Source organism: Melanaphis sacchari, unplaced genomic scaffold (assembly GCF_002803265.2).
Source record: "Melanaphis sacchari strain LSU unplaced genomic scaffold, SCAv2.0 Contig61_pilon_pilon, whole genome shotgun sequence".
Taxonomy (NCBI): domain Eukaryota; kingdom Metazoa; phylum Arthropoda; class Insecta; order Hemiptera; family Aphididae; genus Melanaphis; species Melanaphis sacchari.
The window spans coordinates 1,037,435-1,062,968 of NW_020271437.1; the positions used below are offsets into that span (position 1 = coordinate 1,037,435).

A 25,534-nucleotide genomic window follows, 5' to 3' on the forward strand; every position below is an offset into this window, starting at 1 on the left:
GTTTTAAAACAAATTACTAAAATTAGTTTAGATATGAATAAAAAAAGTATTTTCAATTTTTGTTAAAAATGTTTGTTTTAATCTTTTCTGGAGGAAAATGTTCTTAAATTTTGGATCCTAATGTAAATTATCCATAGATATGTTTATAGTCTGTGCACAGCCATACTAAATGTTAGCATATAGATGTTACCTATTAATAAATTAATTAATAATAGCTAATCAAATTGTACTTTCAGTTATTATTTTCAAACACGAAACAATCATAATGTATAGGTACAATCCATTTTTTCAATCATAGATTTATACAAGGAAAAATTAACAAATAAATTATTATAATGTTTATATATATATACACGGCTATTCGATTACGTCTGATCGTCAGTAAATAATTATAATATTTTGAACACGCTATCAAGAGAGGAACTCGAAAATCATCGTCTGATTTTGTTCTTGTTGCAGCCGGTACCGAGTTGTTGATAGGCGATCGAAAATCCAATGTCTCTTTCTTTAACAGTTACACTGTCCGTATGGAATCTGACTATGATTGGTCCAGATGCATAAGCTGAAACATGAAAATTAATTATTTTATTTTTAACCGTCATTTACCGAGTTCCCATCGATTGTCAACTGTGGCTGTATCGCCTGTATCTATATATTCAACGTGTTTTGACTAAGTGTTTAGTCATTTTCGTTTTTACAGTAATTGTCTTAAAAAACTTCTATTCACGTCACCTTTTTTACAATTGTTACTATTTCTCAACGTTTTACTCGGAGAGTCTCATATATACACACATAAATAGGTACCGATATATATCATAATTTATAGCTTATTATATTATTATAAATAATATCTGTTACAGTGGTATAGCGTTTATGACGTTTCGGGTTTTATGTTTTGATTATTTAATAATCATTACTCATTAGTCATTACGAATCACATCATTAAAAACAAAATGCCTGTATAATTTAGCACTAAATTAACTTTTGATTATTATGTATTGCATCGTGACGATTTGCTTTCATCAGTTTTAGTGAATTTACGTGATGTTTTTTATCTTTCTAAATTAACATTTAACGATTATATTTTTTTAGTCTTTTTAATAAAAAAAAACCACTTCGTGGCTACTATAGAGTACAGGCGATCTTGATATAGTGAATAGATATACTTAGTGATTGTCACGGACTTACATCCACAAAGGTTATCATATTTTATATAATTTTTCTACAGAAAAAACATGTTAAGCGTATTGTATATTATATCATACAACTAGCCATAGCTTATTATTTTTTATTTACAATTTCATGGTTTTAACTCAGCATACTATACTAACATTATAAGACTGAAGAGTTTAAAAGTCTGAATGAACTAATCCTAGAAACTAATAGACCTATTTCAATAAAAGTTTTATCAATAGATTAATTTAGATTCGAAACGTGTTTTAAAATTTTTCTTACAATCATTGTAAGTTGGTTTAAAGTTGCACACACATATAAATTTTATTTTAGTTCATGAGAATTGAATAATTTTTATTTGTATACAGAGGTGCCATTGGCTATAGAAATAAAATTTAAAAAATTGATATAAACTAGTCAACTACAAGATTGTTTTTTAATTAAAATAAAATAATATTTAATTTATTGTAAATTGTAAGGTCTTTATGTTTGTACGTTATAGACTCTAAATTATTCTTTTGATTTTGATGAATGTTTCAGAGATTGTTCTTAGAGATATTAGAAAACTTTAGAGAGTAGTTTGAACCATGTTTGAAAATATACCTATAGTGCTATATTATATAAACCACAAAATGTGGATGGCCTATTTCAGTTTAATTTGTTCAAAAAGCAAGATAAAGTAATACCGATTTGCCCTTGAACTCGATGACTGGAATTACCAAGATACAGAACTATATATTTTGGTAATATATAATATTTAGTTATATTATTGTCATATTTATTTGTATTTATTTTTTATCAGGTGAAATTGGGATATACAGCTATTATTATATATGTTTGAAAGTATTTAAATCTAAACGTATATTAATTTTTATAATTTAATATTAATTAATACTTTGGAAAAAATTATGAGTTGTATAATTTTTTTTTTTTTAAGTTTTATTTAAAAAAAAGCATTTGTATAATTTATTTGAAAGATAAAGACTGATAAGTGATAAACTATTTTTGTACATCCCACTTGGCAAAAAATAAAATTTTACTTTTTATTAAAGTTCGTGATACATAAAATAATATTGATCAATTACTTAATTTAAATATATAATTAAGTCATCTACTATTGAATAGTAAACAAAATATTATTTTACATGTAAACATTGATTTTTTGAGTTATTCTCATTTTGTTTTGTTCCTAATAATTTTCAGGTATACTTAATTTAATTTATTTATTATTAACAAATACGTACTTTGTAGGAACCAACCACATGTTTGATGAGTGAATATAATAAAATTAAGTTTTAGTTATTCATTAAATAATTTAATAATATTATATTGATTATTAATTTGACCATCTCCCTGGACTCTCTCTCATGATATATGTACGATACAGCACTTAATGAAAAATAGTAGATTTAGTACTTACACGTTACCGGTGTTGCGATCGTGTTATTATCTTGTGCGCCCAATGGGTCGTTTACTTTGATTTTTTCTGCAAACTCTTGAATAGCAAGACCGGATAAACTTCGGCCACAGAATTTTTCCGCCGTCGGCGTATATACCTCGACGTTGCCAGTAGCCGCTAATACCTCTTCGCCTATGTCTAACATACCTCCAGGAATGTGCAAGTAGTCGTGTGTAACTAAATCACAACTCACTTCGCCCGCCCGCCCAATACCTTCTTCGAGCGACGGTCCTGCATTAATAAGCGCACACATTATTATTAAATATTATATCCACGTGAATTAGTGTATATAAACTTGTCTGTATTTTTATAAACATATGACTTAAACATTAATTTTCAAGAAATTCAAATGATTTTGTAAGGTGATGTGCCGACATCTATATAACTATATAATTTTTGGTACATAACTCAAAAACAATATTGTTCTAAAATGTAAGTTGATATTTAAATGTTTTTAGCTTAAACGTACAGTGGTTAAGCATCAATCGTTTCCCATATGTCCCTTAGGCACTGTCTTTATTTACTCGAATGGTATATCTAATGATTAAGTTGGCTTTGAAATTTGGTAATGCACTATAAATAATGATTGATGAATATGTTTATACATAAAGCATAATATATTGATATGCAATATACACATATTTATAACCATCATATTATAAATTCATAATATGTATAGGTACGTAGCTAATATACTGTCTATATTATTATAACTGGTTTATATCTAAATTATCTGTTTGAAGACAATGCAAAAAATCGGGTGTTTGGTCACTGACTCACCGCAGAAGAAAAATAAAACTTTATAGTTAATCGAACGTAGTAAATGCAGAAAGAACGTTTTATTTGTTGCTACTTAATGTCGTGGGAAGCACACAGTTTGGTTTCCAAAAGTTGTGAGTTTTCCAAACCATATGTACGTGTACATGCGGTTGCATTGTAGTTAATCCATTATTATAGTTCAGATTTCATTGGATAACGATACGTCGTTTCGCGTACAGTATTTTCTTCAACATACAGAAAATTATATTATAATTGTATAGTGTATGTTTCAATGTAGGTACATATGACAAGAGAAATCGGCATATGGGTGTGTGAGTGATTATTATAACTAGTAGTTATAGGCCACAAAAATAAGAATGTAATACACAGATGTAGCGAATTAGTACCAAGTAATTCTACCAGGAATATCTTAACATTTTACATTTCTAAAAGTCTAGACGGACAATCTATATTCGTAGACATTATTTATATTTTAAGTATTTATATAGCATATAGATTATAAGCATGCGCTTCAATGCTTCATATAATTCAAATAAGCGGCTGCACAAATATGGAGTATATGAATTCTTAATGAACAATTTTGGGTTTTTATAACCATAGCGAATTCTGCTCTCAATAAAACTTGTTATTTATTATTATTTATTTATATACTTAAGTTATAATATTGCGTATGTATAGTGTAAGTATTAGACCACGAAGCATTAATTGTATCGTATGATAAATGTAATTGGATTTATTTCGATCAAAACCAGTATTGAAAGATAGGTTTATAGGGAAGCATAAATTAACAGATAAAAAGTTTATCAAAAGTTTTATTTTTTCATGTTAAAATACTATTTGTGAATTGTACCTACTTGTATGTAGAGAATATGTAGGAATCAATTAAATTTTTTTTGTAATTTTTCTTGGGCGTGATCAAGTTTTTAAAATAATAAAATTAAAATACTTATAGTAAGTTTAAGTCAAATAAATTAAGAGTTTTAACTGTTAAATTATGAATACTTAATATAACTTTGTGTTTAGCATGAAAGCTAGTTATTAACAGTGCATAGGAATAATTTACATTTTACATAATATCAAAATACTAATCAATTGATTATTATCACTGAAAAATACCACTAAATACTTTTAATGTTGTTAAATTTTGTAAAAATAATTTGACATTGTTTATTTATTTGAGTTGACTTAGATTTTTTCTCTCAGTTTTCAGCTATATACTCCCGTTTGTACAAATATTAGCTATTTTTATATTGTTACAAAATAGCAAGAACGATCAATTAAAAAAAACAAATGGTATTATATTATTTGTTAATATGTGTTATTATTATACCGTGTATTGTTTGAATATGGGAAGATTCCGGTTCATTAACTATATAAGTTACTTCATAAACATAATACTATATCATATTATGTACTGACCTTCCATAGAGTTGATACCGAACGTAGAGCCAGGCACCTGCTGGAATTCGACCCGACAAGTGTTCACCGACCGTTTGATGCACACCGCGTAGTCAAGTCCTGATTGGTACATACCACCTGCGTAGTTGAAGCTCTGTATGGTGCCGCTGAGGCTGGTATGGTATTGTAGACATCCGGTAGGCGCTACATTGCAAATGGGCACAAGTAGGTAAAGGAATTATATTTTAATTTGTGTTGGAGATTTTAAACACGATGCTATGTCTAGTATCGCGGGAGAGGGGTTATATTTCTGTAGATTATTATTATAAAACGTGCATAATAATTTATAATTATAGTTTAATAATATTATATCGTATATAGTATACCTACTGACTAGGTATATAACATTGTATTATACACATATTTTTATGATAAAATCAGCATATTAAGTTAATTTAAAACGAATAATAATAATTGTTCATAATATATACCAACGATATTACTTAGATTGTGTAAGTACATTTAATAAATGTAAACATGTTAAAATATTAGAATTTATGTCAATAGTGTTATGATATTGGTATATTATTATATTTATTAAGTAGGCCGATTTTACATTATGTTTAATCATTTTCCTAGGATTTGTATTTTTGATTGTACATTACTTATAGAATATAATATGTTGTGCATTGATTTTATTGCTATTGTCTGCTAAAGCATGTAAAATGTTTATGTATATATTATACTGTTTAAATTTTAATATTATCTTACTTAAAAATTATCTATAGAATCAACATTAACTCACCAACTGACTGAGGATCTGCAACGCAGTCGATTTGGGTGATACGCACCTTCCACGAATACCTGGATGATTGTGACGTCATCATCATGAGTGCTACAGATGAGCCACCAGCTTTAGGATCTACTGGGAAATATACTATGAACAAAAAACATATGAAATATTATATTACCAGAAAAAAATAGAATCGTGTTTAGGGCATAATTCATCTGGGCGAATGACTCAAACCACTTGAATTTTATCCAAAAAAATAATTTTGACCATACCAGTTAAAACTAATTGAGAAATTTAAATATTTAAAAGTAAGAAATGTATTAGACAATATGTTAGGTGTCCACAAAAATTTCAGCCAAAAGAAATGTATAAATTCACACAAAAATATGATATTTTAGAAATTTTGTCTAAATAAAAACTGAACATGTTTAGGCAAGTATTTTAAATTCGAAATTGGTTTATTATACGGTTAAAACTCTGCAATTGTAATTATTTATAATTATATAATATTATGAATTATGTTGTTAATTAAAATATGAAACGAGAATGGAACATTTTATCAATATGTTTTCCTCGTGACGAATCACGTAAAACTTATGGTTTCTGAATTTTAAGTGAAATATTGTTAAATTATACGTGAGTGGACTGATAATAAAGTAGCAAGTTATTAAGGAAGAAGCGATAATTTAAAGCTATTAGAAATAAGTTGCATACAGTGTTGACCGGTGTTATTTCCGCACAATTCGGTTATTCCAATGCCATTTGGTAATGTAGTAGATATGATTAGACGGTCTTGTCGACAACTGCCCAAGTATTTGTGTGGTCCTCTTAACGAAAACTCTTCTAAGTCCAATCTAGAATGAAATAAGAATCATGTGTTGTTATTTTAATAATTGAATCGATGATTGTAAAAACGACACGAATCACATTTTTTGTAAAACGTTATGAGTCAGAAAATTTTGAAAGTCAATTATAAAAAAACTTCATATTATTTATATACACTAATTATGTATAATCATTACATAATATATTTCTACAAGTATTCATTTTTAAATAAGAATTTTTCAGAATTATTTAAATTATACACTTTTTATCAATTATCCAAAAGTTTTAAAAAAATGACTTATGTCGTTTCTGTAATCATCGATTTAATTATAAAAATTTATACATATTTAGTATAAAACTAATAACAATAATTATCGAAAAGCATGTTAGGTTTTTTAGAAAAAAGTATTGCAACAGCCAACAAGTAAAAATTAAAAAAAAAAACTATTAATATAGAGGTTATAGGTATAACTTGCGGCCAAGTCAAATTTATGGCTATAAAAATGACCTCTGATTAAAATATCACTTAAAAAAAAAGTTACTAAAAAAGTTATTGTGATAATTTTCGAGTACATTGTAATAACTTATACTGCTAATCTAAAAAAAAAAAAAAAACTAAAAAAAAAAATAATATCTAATAGTAATTTTTATTAAACGTGCAATATAATTTTACATTAAAAACTTAATTATTTTGCTTTGTAATAGCTAATGTACTGAAATATTGGATATTCTGAAACAATTTCGTGACTGCTTAAAGTTTGTCTCCGCACCTATGATAATTTAGATCACATCAAATCAATCACAAAAATAGTACGAAGTCATCATGGTTTATATTCTTATAATTAAACTTTAATAGGTCAGATTTGTATATTGACTAGGTAAAATCATATAGTTATTAATTAGATAGATCAGTTAGATTATTCATTTTGTAATTTATAAATAAATTTGAAACTATCCTGAGTACCCCGTTTGACATATATTTTAGTTGAAATTGTGTAACAATACGCTCGAAACTCAATATAATTATTGAAATTTTTTACCTTAATTGGCACACGTTTCTGTTCTTGATGTCCACGCGGAAGTCACAAAAAGAAGAGTCCCAGTCTTCATTGGGATAGCTAGGGTTGACAAAATATGATACGGGATCATCGGTAGCATTGTGGCAACTTTTTTCTGCAGCATAAATCAAAGTTTATTAACTTCTCAGAAGTTGAAAAATATGATTTTAAAATACATTTCGTTGAAATTTATTTATTTTATTTTAACAAATTTACGGACATAGTTCTTGTTTGTAATTTACTTATGATACAATATAAAATGTCTAGGTATATATTGTTATTACTATATTATAATAGGTATGTATTTTGTAGCTAATACTCAATAGACATATATCACGCATAAGATATATAACTTCTTTTGGCATACATATTTGTATAAGTATTTTGTAAATATACTATTATTGAAACCACAATATTGACAAATTAACAGATATTCGTAATGTCTATTAACTAAAAGGGTTCGGGTGAAAATCTAACACTTCCATTTTCCTTAAAAAAATATTTTAGTTTTATTTTGAGTTTTGGATAAACTAAAAAATAATTTTTTTTAAACCGTAATTATCCTATAATCTCTCTATATTACAATACATTGTTCATAATTTCTCGAAATCATGTTATGAAAATAAAATAAAATAACAAGGCACTATATCGAAGTGCCTAAATCATTTGGTCATATAGTACATCGATTTAGAATACGTCATTGGAAAAATCGTTCGTGGCAAATGATCGCCAGACATTAATTTATACGGTGTAAGTGAATTGTGGTCCGGATTTATGAGTGGTACGTAAGAATTGTGGCCATACATTGATGTATATATTATATACTTACAACAAAATCAAATCAGAAGTGTAATAAAAACACATAAATATACGTTTAATCACGAGGCTCCTACGACTTGAGCACGAATACGATCGCACAGCACAAGAAACCGATCAGAAATATGATGGTTTTAACGCAACCGTACGGGACTTGGCGCGACAAAAATAACGAAGCCGAGTCTGCGGCAACAACGTGAAGACGGACTTGTTAATTACTCACTGCAACTCACCTGTAGCTAAAGTATTGTCGGGCCGAAACTAACTTACACCTAAAATATTATCGGGCCGCAATTCACCGGTCTCCAACACCGGAAACGACACGTCGGGTTGCAACTCACTTACAGCTAATTTATAATACTTACACAGGTTTATTGTAGTTATCTAACCTATTGTTGAGGACTTACCTGCGATAGCGTTACGGCAACACTCTTTGATGTTTGCTGGACACTTTTCCTTACACTTCTCCGCCCGTTTATCGCTTATTGTACTCTTGAGGGCGCTCGGCTGTGCGTCCGCCTGCACAGCTCTCGTCTTCGACGTCTCTTCTCCTTCTACCGCCGATTTGTTGACGGCATGCTTGGCCATTGGTCCAGGAGCCCCATCGCGGTCTCCGGATGCAGGCCTGGTCGCAGCCCTTGTAGAAGCCACACCGCTGCCACCGCCGGATTTGCCCAGCTGATCTGGTTTAAATAGATTCTGATATAACAGGTCTGAAATTATAGCGTTTTATTCCTTTTTTTATAAATGTTTAAAGAGGTGTCGAAAGTTGACACGAGTGTTAATATTGGTGTCATATACAGTATACATGTATAATATTAATAACATTTTGCAACGTATGGTTATAGTGGTCTGTGGTTGATTTAAAGTAGCATTATAAACGAACACAATAATAAAATAAAATATTAAACATAGTTTAAAGTAAGGATTAAATAAAATAATTGTTTAATATAAAACAATTAATTAATTACACAAAAATAGTTTGTCTTAATATAATGTTCGTTATCGATAGAATGTCTTGTCCTTAATGTATATCATGGGATCCTTTCAAGTATTTTCTAAAAACTATGTGTCAGCAAATTTCTGATTACTCAACATCACACAGAACACAACTCCTGATACTGCTTTAATGTTCAATATAACCAGGGGTTCGTAATAATTGGCGAGGATATAAAGTAAACGTTTAGTAAAATATTACTTTATAATGGTGAGTGTTGAGTAAGTGGTAAAAGTTTTCATTCTTTGAAAATGTTATATTACGATATAAAATAATAATAATTTTTATAATTATACAATGTGTATTATACACTTGGAAAGTTTATATAAATTATACTTTTGTACTTCAAATGTTTGTAAAAATGAAGTATTTAAAATTATGTATAATGTATTTTGAACTAATAAATACTTACTTATTTTTGCAATTTGACATTGCAACATAAAAAATATTTAAAAAGACAATTTTAATTTGTATAAAAAGTTATATTATACCTACATAATACATTACATATTATAGTATGTTGACTTTGTCTTTTATATTTGATTAAAAAACAAAAACAATTTATCTAATCATCACATAAGAAAATGTTTGTTTATAGGTACCATAAATAATTCCAGAAGAGCTTTTAAAATAGATAAGTAAGAACTTAAAAACATATTTGAAATATTTTGAAATGTATTTATAATTGTATTTAAATATATTTATATTAAAAATTGTGTTTTACTTCTTATTCATTCAAGTAGATATTTGAAATACGTTTCAAAAGTTAATTTATAAGTTTGGTGATATGATGTACTAACTACTAAGACTATTAAGTACTGGTCAACGCATATTTATATTTTAAGTCTCATAATTAGAAATAGTTCATTTTGCCATTTAATTTTTTTCTTTAATAAATCAAAATTTATGAGATATAAAAACTAGTTGTAGTTTTACCATTATTGATTGAATGCAAAGGTAAATAGTCGTAAAATGTATTCATATTATATGATGTCTCAATTAATCAATACAACTATGAATAAAATATATCGTATACAAGAATAGATAAGATAAAATAACGTTTTACTACAATCATTATGATGTGTAGAGCAATACGAAATTATACAATATTTTCAATCAATATTCCTCAGAACAGTAAATAATCCTTCGTGGTATGTAGTGGCGGTTTGACAATTTTATTTGATCGGGGCAAGCCTAAAATATACTACTCCTCACCCACCTCTGCATAAATTTGATATTTTACCAAATAAAAATCAGTTTGGCCAAGTAATTAGTGCTTTAATGTATTAATATATATATATATTATTTACTGATTATACATATACAATATATATATATGAAGATAAGAAATTATATACACACTAAGATATTACATATATACATTATACAAATATCACTTATTATTAAATTATATATGAAACAATAAAAATATAACAAGATACTATTATGTTAATAAATATCTACCTATTAATATGATAGAGTTGTCTATAATAGATTTGATTTCATGAAAAATTTGTCAATCCTCTTTTCAAAGTTCGAGTTAATATCAGTTGAGCAAGATAGATTTAAATGTCTTTGCTAATTTTTTGAATTTATATTTCTTCGATGATACGCCAAACTTAATATATTTTGACGTTTAGGTTGATTTATAATAATAAAATTATCAAATAACAAATCTAATGATAGCAACAGTATTGAGACGTTTTGTTAATTCTTATAAAATATTAAAATATTTCAAGAAAAATAATAAGTTATAACTTTTTAGAATTTTTTAATATTATTATCGATGACCACCTTACTTCTCAATCTAAATATGGACCGAGATAAAGCCCCGGTCTTTTGAATGTTCAAGCCATTTCTGGTGGTATGTTAATAATCGAATCCTTCATAATGATCATTCTCGATCAAGCATTTAAATTTTACAAACAGTTCCATAATAAACTTCTTAATCATAGGTTATCAAATAAAATTTATCCTTTCTAAACCTAACCGATCTAAACCTGTCGACTGAAAAAAAATGGTGTAGAGACCTTTTAATTTAATTATTATTGATACTAAAATTTATATTTAAAAAAAAAATCAATTCTCGAATTCAGATTTTAGATAATTGATTATAATGTCATTATTATTTATGTAGTTATGTATTTATGTATAATAATATATATTTATAGTGATGTCAATGGATATTTTCTCTATTTATGTTTTCTACATGTCATGTTTTTCTCTAAATTATTATACTTATATACAAGTATACACAATTATTTAAGGTACTACTTTACTTTAATTTATAGGAATAGGATTGATATTAATAGTTTGCTTCTATTTTTTATTTTACTTATATAGATGTAAAATGATCTTATGAGTATCGATATAATATGGGTAGGTACAGTAATAAAATATACTATACACTAATTAAAACTTTAACGTTAGATGATATAATACTACGAAATTGTCGTATCCATAATTATAATATAGATGTGAACGAGTATACGCGTGAACTCTAAACATATACTATCTAAGACTTTAAATGGAAGTAAAGTAATGTAAAATGTATATATAGACATATAATATGTACTATGTACACCTAAAACTATGTTAAAATTGAATTATTACTGTGAAGAGAATAGATACTAACTGAATCAGCTGTATAATTTTTTGTATTTTATTTGTTTAATTAAATAATTATATTTCAATACTTGTAACTTATTGGAATAGAAACCTTGTATGAGTTGAAAATTATAAAATTTTAAATTTATTTTAATGAATTTTAAGTAAAACATATTAATTTTTAATAAATTTTTTTCAAATCATAAAACTCTTAATACATATCATTTTTGATACATCTTAGAGACATAACCATCCTTTACATAAAATGCTTCGTAATTTAAATAGTATTGGATTTGATTTTAATGTATAAATAAATATGCTAGTTATAAGTTGCTGTAGAATAATAGTCAATTACCATTTAATTTATATGGGTTGTTCCTATTATTTGTTCTATGTTAATATGTATTATTTATTATTTTTACTGTAAACTAAACTTAATTCGTAAACCTGAAGTTACCGATTGGCGTTTAAAAATAAATAATTGTTCATTGAGGAAATTCAAACTATATTATTTAAAAAAAATGCTTTTTAGATGACTGTTAAATCATAAATAATTTTCATTCCTTTTTTCTTTTATGGAATGTATTTTTGCGTGAATATATATTTTTATTAAGATGTAAGTACTTTAATGTCTATGCACCGATAAAATATTGTGAACAGCATGATTCATAACTTAAGTATGAATTAAATGGAATCATTTTACGTATTTTGGTTTAAGTAAACACATATTTCAAAGATAACTGATAAATAATAAGTAATTTGTCTTAGAAATAATTGAAATATTTTTAAACAACCAATTGCATGTTTCCCTAATTTGTCATCTTATTTATAAACTTTTTTTTTTTTTAAATAAACCAGCTTTATAAATACCTTTAAAAAATTACGTAGGGGCCGAAAACAATATCCTCTGATTATACGAAAATCCGTTCCCCGTAATTATACTAATGATAATATTAAATAATATATATTGTTCAATTGGTGGATTGTTAATTTTACATATTGGTAGTGTACTAGTGTTAATAATGACATTTTACAGTTACTGTAGTATTTGGGACTTATGGGAGTATCTTTTTAGAGCCAATATAATCGTAACATTTAAAACAGTAATTGTAATATTATATGTACGAGTAAATATAGGTACCTAATTATAATATTTATTATTTAAACGAAAAAAAAAAAAATGTAAAAATTATTATTTAAAAAATACACAAAACTATAATTAATTTAGTCGTACAACCGTGTATAATGTTCTACTTAATAATATCAATGTTATTAATTTTAATATTATCTTATCGATGATTAAAAGTAAAAAACATTGAATATATTATAGCTTAATTATCTGCTATTACTCAAAACGACATATTTAAGTTATAATTTCTAGCTTATAGTTTACGTAAATAATAATAATGATAAACGGTTTACTTCCTGGTTTCTGTAGTGTACTTACTTTTATCGTTCTTGAGTTCGTCCAGCTTGATACTGGTCACGTAACACGAACACATCATCACCAATACCAGGGTAAATTTATTGATACGTAACATGTTTAGAGCTTCGGTGCTCAACCATCTACTGCGCGAAAACATGTGATCGTTTCCGTAAGATAATTTCACCTTTTATACAACGACCCAAATGTGCGTACGGCATTCGTCAGCGTATTTTAATTAATCGTTGTTATTATTCGGCTTGGGACACCCAGTGCGTCTCTCAGAGTATCATTAAACTTTTCTCTTTCCGAACCGTTAAAAATCAATTGTTCTAAAGGCAATTATTATTAATAGTAGTAGTATTATTCTCAACCTAACAGTTTGTCGCCACTATGTCATATCGCAGACGCGATTCACCTTTATTTATACGTTTGTGTGTGTGTGTGTGTTTTCGAGCGGAGAGATGTTCTTTATGGTACCCAAACAGACAGACGTTTCATTTTTGTTTTGTAATTTCTCACCAAAAAAATAAATAGTTTATTAAACGTTAAATAAAAATTACAATAATATCTAATATATAATTTATATTATTATTGTATGTTGATAATGTATTAAATATTATATACACGTCTAGCTGTATGCAAGTACTGCATAGACGCATATTTTTTGAAGTTATGTATATAATATTAAATTGTATAATGAATAATAATAATGATATTTATATTATATTATATTATAGGTGTTAATATGTTATAAAGTTGCAAATATTTTCCATTTATTTTAAACAATCTTCATATTGAATTTAAAGCAGCATTCGTCATGCTTATCGGCTTTAGGTCCATTGTCCCAGAACTTCAATTTTACTGTGTAACTGTTTTTAGGATAATCTGGGGATATGAACAAATTGTACTTCCAATCCTGTTCGGCATTCATCCTAATTGGACATTCTGTGTATAAGCATGCGTTAGTGTCCATGTCCATAAATGGCAAGTCCATTAAAAGGGTTTCAGCGTATAGTCTTGTTTGAGGCGTCATTGAACCAAATTCTGAAATTAATTTGAAAATATTTAAAAAATAAAAATATCGAATCTCGATTAATTTTATGAATGATTTTTAAGTTATGAATTTCATAATATATATTCTATTGAGACTGTTCAAAATATAACAACTTAAAATGTTACAAATAGATTTAACATTGATGTATAAACTATTTTATATTCAATATAAACAAACTAAAACACTTTTTCAACTTTTATTGCACCATAAAGTTTAATTATTTTAATTTAATTAGGTATTGAACTTACTGTAAAGGAAACGTGGACGATATGTTTTTAATTAATTTACAGATTAATACTATATTTATTATTTAATATTTAAATATATTACATTTTTTTTTATAGGTAGGTATTTAAAAATTACACTATGGAAAGAAAACAATTAAAATGTAGAAAATATCCAATCAAAGATATAAATAACATTTTTTTTTTAAGCACTGTAAATGCTATTATTTACTATCTTTATTTATTTATTTATTTTTTTTGTCTAAATATAATTATTAATTAAAATTTAATTATAATTATTCTTATAATTTAAAATGTATTGTTTTATTATTATTTTTTTTTTTTTTTGTTGAAAATTTCATTGAGTTTAAGTAACTGACCTAACGTAAGTCTTAACCAATCATATTAGAATTTCAGTTAGTAATAAAATAATAATTGATAATGTACAAACAATAGTTTATTCATTTTTAATATTTATTTCATTTGAAACGAAAAAGAATTAATTATTTCATATTTACTTATATTTACTTTTACTCTAATAATTAAGAAGTATAAAAATTATACATAAAATGTATTCATAGTGTGTAATGTTCCAAAAAAAAAAAAAAAAAACTGTTATTATAACTATGTTCACACTCATGTTGAAGTATTACAACTATTGGTATTAAAAAAAAAAGTGAGAATGCTCAGGTATTATTTTATATTAACGGTTTTATTACATTTTTACTTTAGGATTGTCATTAAACTATATTTTAGAATAGTCTTAATAATCGATAAATCAAATTCCAATTACCACAATTTATTCTTATTTTTTTTATATACATAAGCTAAATTTAAATTTAAATTATAATATTATGTCAGTACTTTTTGAATAATTATATTATTTAAGGTTAGGATTTTAGAATTTTTAAAACGATATGTTTATAGTAGTTTACTAGATGATAATAATAAGTATCTATAGATACTTAACAAATTTTACAAGTATCAAGCAAACAACGAATCCGATTAGACATCCTAATTCCTTGTAGCATTTTTATTTGCATCCGGGGATATACTGCAGATGAGGAATGTCGGCGGATGTATGAATCATTATACAACCGTGTTCTATTATAACTATTAGTATGTTTCCTATTCAAATGACTATTCAATGAAAACTGTGTCAGTATATATTTTCAGCTTTTTTTCTTCTTATGAACACTGTTTATTATACACGATAATAATAAGTCATATTAAAATCTTTTTAAGAAACTTTTTCCAAATAATAGTTTTATAATTAAGTAAAACCATTTCTATTGCAGCTTTATAAATATTTTCTTATGATTCAGGTCCTAATCAAAATGTATGTCGATATTTGTATTTAGTTATTTGCATTGATGCTATTATATTGGTATACAAATTTGTCCATCTACGAATTATTAAATTAAATTTGTTAAATTCTATTAATATACAAGTCTATCGATTGTGTTTTAATGTGTTTATTAGAATATATTATGTGAGAAAAAGTTATATAGAGAAAAGATTTACATGTAAAGGTAATTTTTTGATTATTGACTTTGAGTAATTTGTGTTGCAATATACCTACCTATATATTTCTATTTTATTGAAATATTATATTATCAAATTTTATGTTATTGTAATAAAAATAATTGAGATTTTCTATAGCCTTATTTTTCTAATCAATTATCAATGTACGGATGACGTATTAATATTGTTTATTTGCTTAAATTAAGTAAAATATTATTTATTTATTTTCAATTTACTAATATTTTTCAATAATTATTCTCAAGTATTTTAAAATGTATACACAAAATATTTTTAATTGGTAGTGAAGTAAACAAATAACATTTTTTTTTAAGCTATTTTAGTTATTTTATTATTATTTAAAAACTATTAATAATTATGCATATCTGACATTTTTTACCATTATATACATTATTAATTTCTATAACCAATGCAATTAAAAAAAATATTTTGACTAATTTAAAACTACTATCCTAAAATATATTTGCATCGTTCTACTTTACATTGGTATTGACAATTGATGTATATACATTATTAAACATAATATATATATTAAATAATATAATGTTGTAATAAAATTAATGATATAATATATGCAATATTTTAGAAATATTTATTTCAATATGTCGTAGGTATTCTTATTTTTTTTTTCTAATACGACAAATTACTCAAAAATAGAAGTTGATACACTGTTTCCGATTAAAATCTTATTTGTTGTATGAAATGGTTACTTAACAATGAAATATTGAATAAAAATTCAATTTTTGATGTATAAATTATACAATGATGTAATAAATCACTAAGTACCAACTATCCATGTTCGAAATCAATTATACAGCAGAGAAACAGAGTGACTTTACCTAACGCTAGATTTTATTTTACATGCATTAACTCGAAATGTTTGAGGATGAACTCGAATAAAAAACAATAAATACCTAAATAACCCTAATTTTTCATAACTCAAGATATTATTTAATGAGTTATATTTATTTAAGTATCAATTAAAATCCATTAAGAATTATTTAAAATAATTATTCAATAATTATCTAATCAGTAAGTAATAAGTATATAATTAAAACTGATCAACTTGTGATTTAGAAATGAATCCATTAGAGATGAACGACTCATAAACTGTTAATTGCTAATTTATTAGATTTAAGTACCTACTTATTTCTTTTAATTGTTAAAAAATAACGACATTTGATAATACTTCATCATCTAAAAAAAATTCTGGGCTCTGGGCGAATAATAAAAAAAAAGATTTGGTGTTAGTTTTTAAAAAATTGAAGATATCAAAACAACTAAATGAACTCTATAACTAATAAGTATACATTTCAACACAATAAATAAATAAAATTATAAAAATAAATATAATATGATATTTTTCTTTTTTTTTGATAATAACACTTATAAATAGTATAATATAATTTAAAAGATTTAAGTTACTTGCATAAATTTTTATTTATAATCAATAATTAGCTAAACAGTAGCCAAATGTACTTATGATCTTATAGTGTAATTTTTTATATTAAAAAATTATTGAGTTCAATGTTACAATAAACTCTTTATTTGTTCAATTAAATATTTTATTAAAAATTAATTTTTTTGCTTTATTAGAACATGAGATATCGATAACCTTAATATAGTTTGGAGTTAAAGTTTTTAATACATGGTGAATATATTTGTATCTTAATATACAAAAACTCTTTCTATGCAAATAGATACTGTTTTGATTTTATAAACAATTAATTTATACATAAAAATTAGTAGATATATTTTAAAACTTAATAAAAATGATTATAGATTCAAATGGAGCGATAAATTAAGCAATGATTTTATATTATATTTGTGTTTATAATTTTGGTAGTTATATTTTTTGGAGGAATAAAAATATTTTAATTTTCAATTTTTAGGGTGATTTCTAGTAGGAAATTAGATCTAATTGGTATTTTATTTATTTATTTTTTAGGGAGGGAAAGTGTGGTAAAAAAGTATAAGTAGTTTTTTAAGCTATTTACAAGGAACAAAAAAAAAATTAAATTAAGAAAAAATGGAACTTTTGTGCAAAATTTTGTTAATTGTTTTTGATAAAATCAATTTGGTTTTATTATTGTAGCTTCAAAATAAATAACTAGATTTTCATAGAATACTAAAATAATATTTGCATTTACTAGACAAAAAATTATTTTAAAAATATATTGGATCTTTATGTGCTATTTAAAGGTATTTAAAATTTTTGTTTTGTTTTATTTTAATTATGATAAAATTTTTTATTTTGTTTAAAATAGTTTGATAATTTAATACAAAATTATTTATCAATAATTGTTATTGTCATTAAAAAATATCGAAAATACTTAACCACAATTCTGTATATTATAAGCATTTCAGTTTCAAAATTTAATAACATTTGATATTTAAATTATATAAGTTTTTATTTGTTGTAATAATTCAGTAATTATTAACCATTGAAAGAACTTGAAACTTTTATTATTAAAAGTATATCATTATTATATCACACAACAAAGGAATTTTCAAAATATTTTAACTTATTTTAAGTTACTTATACCACATAATTATTAACATCGTTCGTAATTGTATTGATTTATAAGTTAACATAAGAAATAATAATAATGATATTAATTATTAGGTATCTGATATATAAAATAATTATAACATATGCATTAATATAATAATTTTTTGAATTGTTTTATGTGTAATGAATGTGATCAATGAAATTAATATGATATACAATACCCCAAACGACCCAAACTAATTGTTTCTACATTTCTACAATCATAAAAGTTTATTATTGAATTCATGTTGACCACTTTGAATTATAGTTATCTTTTCTACACCTATAGCACCTATAGTTGAGCGGTACCCACCAATTTAACTTTTTATAATTATAATAATTTATACTAAATTTTAAAAATTATTACCTTTGGATTTTGCAGTTTTATTGGTACAAGTATACATTGTGAATAGGAAATAGGAATTATATTAGCACATACAAATGACAAAAAGTAAATGATTAGAGAATAAGAATAATACATTTTTTTTTTTTATCTAAAACATTAATTATACATAGATATCTCATTCAAATGCACACACATTTTATAAATTATGTACTTAAATACAATGTATGATTAAAAATAATTTATTTATAAATTATATAGTTATTTATAGCTACATTCAGATTTCTGAATCATTTAAAATTATCCGAATAAATTTATAGAACACGGATAATACATGTATAAACAATAGACATACTTGAAAATGAAAGAATGCAAATAACTGAATTATTATTAAATTACATTGCTTCAATATCATATTATGTTAGTTATGTTATATTGTTCAGGGATAAATATTTTCATTATATCAATGTATTGTAAAATGAAATTAACTTCCGTAAATAAAGATTATTATTTTTTTATGTTAGGGTACTGCAATGTATAAGGTAAGTACCATGTATTTTACTATAATTTAATATATATATATATATATGTGTGTGACTTATATTGTGGTTATAGTTATATGTATTGCCTATAAGTATTCACGATGATAAATAAAAACTAGGATTCTTATGTATAAGAGTTTATAATTTATTATTCATCAAATTATTTACATACAATTGGTAATTAATATAGGGAAAATATATGAGAGGCTGCTAAAGAAAGATTTTTTTTTTTAATATTTGGGTGACAGTTTATATTAATTTTTATTCTATATTAATTTTTGTTTTAATGTGGACTTCAACTTCAATTTATTTACGTTTATTTTGGCAATAAAATAATGGAGTTTCAAATATGTATGTTGTATTTATTATTTTATTTTTGATAGACATTACATATTTGCCCCTGTAATAGAAAATCTGCATTGTTACTTGTGTTATAAATATGTGTTTAATATATTATTTGTACTATTGATTTTGGCGATCAACCATATACATAAGCATTTCCTGGTGTTTTATGTATATATTATTATTTATACTAACCTAAATATCTCTTATATATCTACTAACATAATATTACGTCAATTCTTTTGGTGTTTCTTATTATTGAGTTATAGGATTCTTTAAAAAATATTTGTACATACTAGGTCTATATTTAAATATGATGGACGCGTTAATGCCTTGTGGTATTTCACATGGTTGGTTGTCTAGAGCTTCGGGACATGGATCAATATATACACTATATACTTCACACCTAGTTTCTGAAAAGAAGAGAAGAAATAGTAAAACAATAAGTTATAAAAAGTGGAATAAAATTTAATCGACATAATTGTATAATTTATAACCAATGCGAATATCAATATAATACTCACTCCGGCACATGCGAAAGTTGTGGATTTCTTCGGCATTCGCTGCACTTGCAATAAGCATTAATCCTACTAAAGTAAACACAAAAATCATCATTGTGTTTCGGAATTTGTAACGTATACTAAAGACTAGCACGAGAAAACTTTGAATGCAGTGTAAGTGGCTTGGTACAATTTATCATACTGCGATAACTCACGGCGAGGTTATCGTTTTTAAATTATATAGAGCACAATTTTTTGTATCAAAACAATAATAAAAGTGGGAGTTTATCCAACATATATAAGTTTATTAATTATGACGTATATATAAATAGTGTTTATACGTTATACTGGTTAGATAGGTATATCACATTATACGATGCACAATATATATATATATATATATATATATATATATATAATATACAGTATATACTGTACATATTATATTATATAATTATTAAAAATTAAATCGTATATCTTAAGGAAGACTTATTTTAGAAAACACATAAGTTTGGCCAATTAATTAAAATATTAAAACACCAATATTTGACTAATAACAATTTATTAGCTATAGCCTATATATAAGTAAAAGAATTATCGAAATAGAAAAATAAAATACTTTATTTTATCGGCTTAAATCATTTAATTTCATTAATAGTAAAGATCTTATCATGAATTCGATTATTTTTAACCAACAAACAATAACAATTGTGTAAATATATAATGCACGAACAGGGACAAATGAACGCGGCCGTTTGGGCGCTAGTATATTTGGACGCGAGGACAAAATTATAATTATTCAATTCTTTATTTTTACTTATACCAACGACAATAAAATATAAATATACATATATTATAGTAGAATTATCATAAAACATAGTTTATAAGCATACATTTAAAATAATGCATTTAATATAATGCATTATTTAAAAAAAAAAATCAAGCTTATTTGTGTTTATCTAATAGGGGTAGTTAAATTTTATTTAGGTTTATAAATGTATATTCCGATTGCCAAGTAATTATCTTGTACTAACGATAGATTCAAAGTCAAATAATTTAATTAATTTTATAATTTTTACATATTAGCAGTGGCGAATTATCTGAATATGCTCAGCATGAATACACATGTAATTAGTAAAAACAAAAAATTATTTGTAATAATACAAGTATGTAATACAATTATTTGTAATTTTATACATTATACATTAAAAAAAAATCATAATGTATGACAAAGAATTCACAGAAAGTGTCATCAATGGGTGGCTCCTTTCATCATATTATTTTCCTGTCATATTACTCTTAGCATATATTCTTATTGTATTAATGATACAGATTGTATATTACTTGTAAAAATATAAAAAAATAATAATGTATGACAAAAATGTCATCTATTTCTGTTATACTTCTGTGTTTATCTTGATCATAACTCATAAGTCATAACATTTACTAGCATAACATGCAAATGTTGTGTACACAAGATATTTAAACTATATATATATATAACACATGCTTGTTATTGCAGTGAAATACTGATTATTTCGATACCAGATCCACTAGTAATCGCGGTATTAACCACCCACTACCCAGGGCATACTTAATTCTGTTGTGCTTCGTCAATGATATGTATATTTTACGTGTACAAGTGTATGATAATTATTTTTCGTTATATTTTGTTGTACTATTTTTTAATATTATTTAGTGCTAAGTACCTACTATAATATAATAAGTATATTATGGTTGTCGTAGAAACTAAATATGTTATAACTAAAGCGTGGATTTTACGAAATTCGAAATGTATTGCATATTGAAGGGAACATTTTCATTAAGTATTTAAATAACTAATTATTATCTATTAGTTGTTTAATTTGTGAATTTTAAATAAATAAAAATATTTTTTGCTTATTTGTTGTATATTTTCATGATTTTTACTGCATATTATATAGTATATTCGATACTTTTTAGTACATAAAAATCCGTGTTTTAGTTATATTCTGTTATTATTTTTTGAGCACATACGTGAAAACTTTGACGATTGGGGTAGTGAGTCAATTTTGAAGGCATAGGATTTTTTATTTTTTTAAAGTTTTTATCACAGTTTTTACTAAAGACTTTCAACAATATTATCATTCACCGGTGTTATTTTTGATAAATTTTAAACAAAAACTATAGATATAGCATATTGTATAAAAAAAAGTTAATGAAATTATAATTAAACTGCAAGAAGTACGTGTAAATGATTTTGAAAAAATATTTGATGACCTTAATGCAGACAAGGAAATTACTGCGAATCTCCTGCAAGAAAATAAATACGGACAAACCAAATAGATAATAACTTAAATTATGAACGTTTATTTAATGAAATATTAAATAAATTTAATATTTTGAAAGAATTTAAAAGTTGATTTAAACCTATGGAAAAATTGGAGTTCTTATAATTACTTAATTCTGAGTTGTATGAAAAACATTAAAAAGTATTTCCTGATAATAAATTAGTGTTTTTTTTTATATTTTCCGGTTAAAATATTAGTTATATGTTTTGTACAATTCAGCAAATTTTAAAAATAAACCAATTTTTAAAATAATCAAATTCATGAGATTAAGTGAGAAGAAGTATATAAATTAGCTAAGTTAATTGCAACTATTCCATGTACAAAAGTATCAGCTGAAAGAACATTTTTAGCCCTAAAAATTAAAAAGAATAAAAACATCTTAAAGGTATACTCAAGGTCAAGATAGACTATCTTCTTTCAAAGTATTATTAATTTAAAAAAAAATAATAAAAGGTTTAAAAATGAGTTCTGAATTTTACGATAAAGTAACTGAAAAATTCGTTGAAAAAGAAAAAAGAATTGACTTTATTTATAGATAAAAAAAAATTGTGAAGATACTTATTGGTTATATTGTAATCAAAAAAGTTAGTTAATTCTCAATAAAAATTATTAAAGTATTAAATTAAAGTGTTATTTATAAATAAATACAAATGTATGTATTATTTATTAATTATTAATTAAATAGAACTATAATACGTTAAGATAAATGAGTGTGCTTATCGGAGTCAGCAGTCACCACTATAAGTATATTATTAGGAATAGCTAATTGGAATACTTATAACATCTTTTAGATATGGTATAAATTATCATCTTATCTATAAGGATAATTATTTTAAATTTTGAAATGGTAATTACTAATTACCTAAATAAACAATAGTTATATTTATTTAAGCATTATGTTTTTTTTTTCGAAATCGTTTTAAATGTGAATTATATAATAAAAATAATATGAGCCATTTTATAACAATTTATAATTGTTATCAATGTAATCATATATTAGAGAGTAATGAGAGTATCCTTATCTATTTTTAATTTTATCCACTGCACCTACACTCATATTTTATAATTTTTAATCTTTTCCTATAGCCAATAGGTAATTAAAAATTTTAAATGATGTTTTATCTTGGCGTTTACCACTCAATCATCGTATATAAGAACATGTTCTGTTTATAATTTTTTTTATATTTTGTAATATTTCATCTAGATATAAGTTATAATTTAATAATATTAAAAATAAATATTTTATAGTATCTATTTACTTGGCGTGACGTTTAAATTACTCTCTGAATATGTTCAATAGATACGGAAAAATTTACTTTTGTATTAGAAAGAATTATTTTTATTTTTAGATAATTAATAAAGAATCATTTTTCATTGTTAATATCTAGGTATGTATTGTAACGATATATTTGGGTTGTAGATAAGTAAATTTATAATAATTACTGAATAATAAGTTTTTTTTCTATATTTATATTCACATCTGCAAATAAAATTTAGTGTAATAAAAAAATTTATTAAAATTTGTTTTCATTAATTCAAAAGATATTGTGACACAATTTATCTTTGAAAACATCATGAAGGTTCACCTTGAATGGTTTCACTAAGAACTAAGGAAATATAGTTTTAGATTCAATGAATTGGTAAGATTAAGTAGTCTAATATGGAATTTTTTTCAAAAACAGAAAAATTAATAGATTCTTCATGAATTAGAAATAAAAGGAAGTATATTAATTAATTTTCTATAGTTAATATTTTAAAAAGTTTGAATTTTATTTCACTGGTCTCTCCTAATACTTCTCCTTATTTCTATAAATTAAGTCTAAATAGGAATTTAAAGAATTTTGTATATTAGTGATTTAACTCTGAGGTTTGTTTGTGTATTTTTAGTTAAAAGTACTTTTGACATGTGAGTTTTGATGTAAAAGTTACAGAACAATTTGAGATTAAATGAATATGGTATGAATTTAAAGAGTTATAATCTTATAAATATGTGTTAATTAATCAATTATTCTATTAATTATAATTATAACGTTTAAGAACATACTTTAATAATTGATTTACAAATACTATTTTCGATAGTCAATAATGAAAAACATTTTTGAACCCATGGGCGCAATTCAGAAAGTTTTTTTTTTTCGGGAGGGGGGGAGGGAATTCAATTTATAATGGCACCATTTAGTTTAATACTCATTAGTAAAGACAAAATACTTAATAAATCAAATAAAATATACTACTTAACATTTATTAATGCAAATTATTTTGATTTGTAATAATAATAAAAAAAATAACATCCATAGTATTAAATGTTATAAATTATAACTTATAAAGTTAAAATAGTTATAAGTTTTAACCAAATGCACTATTACAGTTATCCTTATCTATATTATTTAACCTTTATATAGTATTGCTATTGCCTATTTGAATTTAAATAAAATAAAGTTATACAATTTATAAATTTATAATATATTATAATTTGTATTATAATTCTTGAATTATAACCAGGTATATTAATTTATTAAAATTTATAAATTATGGTCTATAGTCTATATGGCTATACATCATATTTATATATTATTATTTATTGATATATCAGTATATTACTATACTAGTATTTGAATTTGAATTTATAATTATCATAGAAAAATCAAATCATATTTAAAAAAAATATATATTATTTTATTTACCTATGTAGATAAAATATAACAATTCACTTATACTTTTAATTAAATACTTCAAAGTTAAAAATTTTAAATGTACCTAACAAAATAAAATAA

General features: G+C 24.3%; 2 protein-coding genes across 3 annotated transcripts; both read right to left on the reverse strand.

Annotated features, from left to right (window-relative positions):
• Positions 1–219: 219 nt before the first annotated feature.
• Positions 220–13,504, reverse strand: LOC112600178. 2 transcript variants are annotated; one of them, XM_025347346.1, is made up of 8 exons: positions 13,354–13,504; positions 8,710–9,015; positions 7,469–7,601; positions 6,318–6,457; positions 5,616–5,747; positions 4,832–5,014; positions 2,594–2,863; positions 220–562 (listed from the first exon to the last, which is right to left on the reverse strand). In XM_025347346.1, exons 1-8 carry the CDS (start codon positions 13,487–13,489, stop codon positions 432–434), a joined length of 1,431 nt encoding a protein of 476 aa, XP_025203131.1. In that variant the 5' UTR covers positions 13,490–13,504; the 3' UTR covers positions 220–431. The 2 variants fall into 2 exon arrangements, with proteins under 2 accessions (XP_025203131.1, XP_025203132.1); XM_025347347.1 differs by having other exon boundaries at positions 8,710–8,985; positions 13,354–13,500.
• Positions 13,505–14,061: 557 nt separating this feature from the next.
• LOC112600197 (MD-2-related lipid-recognition protein-like) lies at positions 14,062–20,647 on the reverse strand. The gene is made up of 3 exons (XM_025347369.1): positions 20,455–20,647; positions 20,227–20,343; positions 14,062–14,376 (listed from the first exon to the last, which is right to left on the reverse strand). Exons 1-3 carry the CDS (start codon positions 20,543–20,545, stop codon positions 14,111–14,113), a joined length of 474 nt encoding a protein of 157 aa, XP_025203154.1. The 5' UTR covers positions 20,546–20,647; the 3' UTR covers positions 14,062–14,110.
• Positions 20,648–25,534: the final 4,887 nt, after the last annotated feature.

Excerpts from the sequence above, each read along its gene's own strand:
- LOC112600178 (XM_025347346.1), bottom strand. The coding sequence starts at position 13,489 with ATGTTTTCGCGCAGTAGATGGTTGAGCACCGAAGCTCTAAACATGTTA. Across the intron at positions 6,458-7,468 it reads AGAAACGTGTGCCAATTAAG|ATTGGACTTAGAAGAGTTTT; the intron begins GTAAAAAATTTC and ends ATTTCATTCTAG. Across the intron at positions 5,015-5,615 it reads TGCAGATCCTCAGTCAGTTG|CGCCTACCGGATGTCTACAA; the intron begins GTGAGTTAATGT and ends TTTGCAATGTAG.
- LOC112600197 (XM_025347369.1), bottom strand. The coding sequence starts at position 20,545 with ATGATGATTTTTGTGTTTACTTTAGTAGGATTAATGCTTATTGCAAGT. Across the intron at positions 20,344-20,454 it reads CAACTTTCGCATGTGCCGGA|AAACTAGGTGTGAAGTATAT; the intron begins GTGAGTATTATA and ends TCTTCTTTTCAG. Across the intron at positions 14,377-20,226 it reads CATATTTAAATATAGACCTA|AATTTGGTTCAATGACGCCT; the intron begins GTATGTACAAAT and ends AATTAATTTCAG.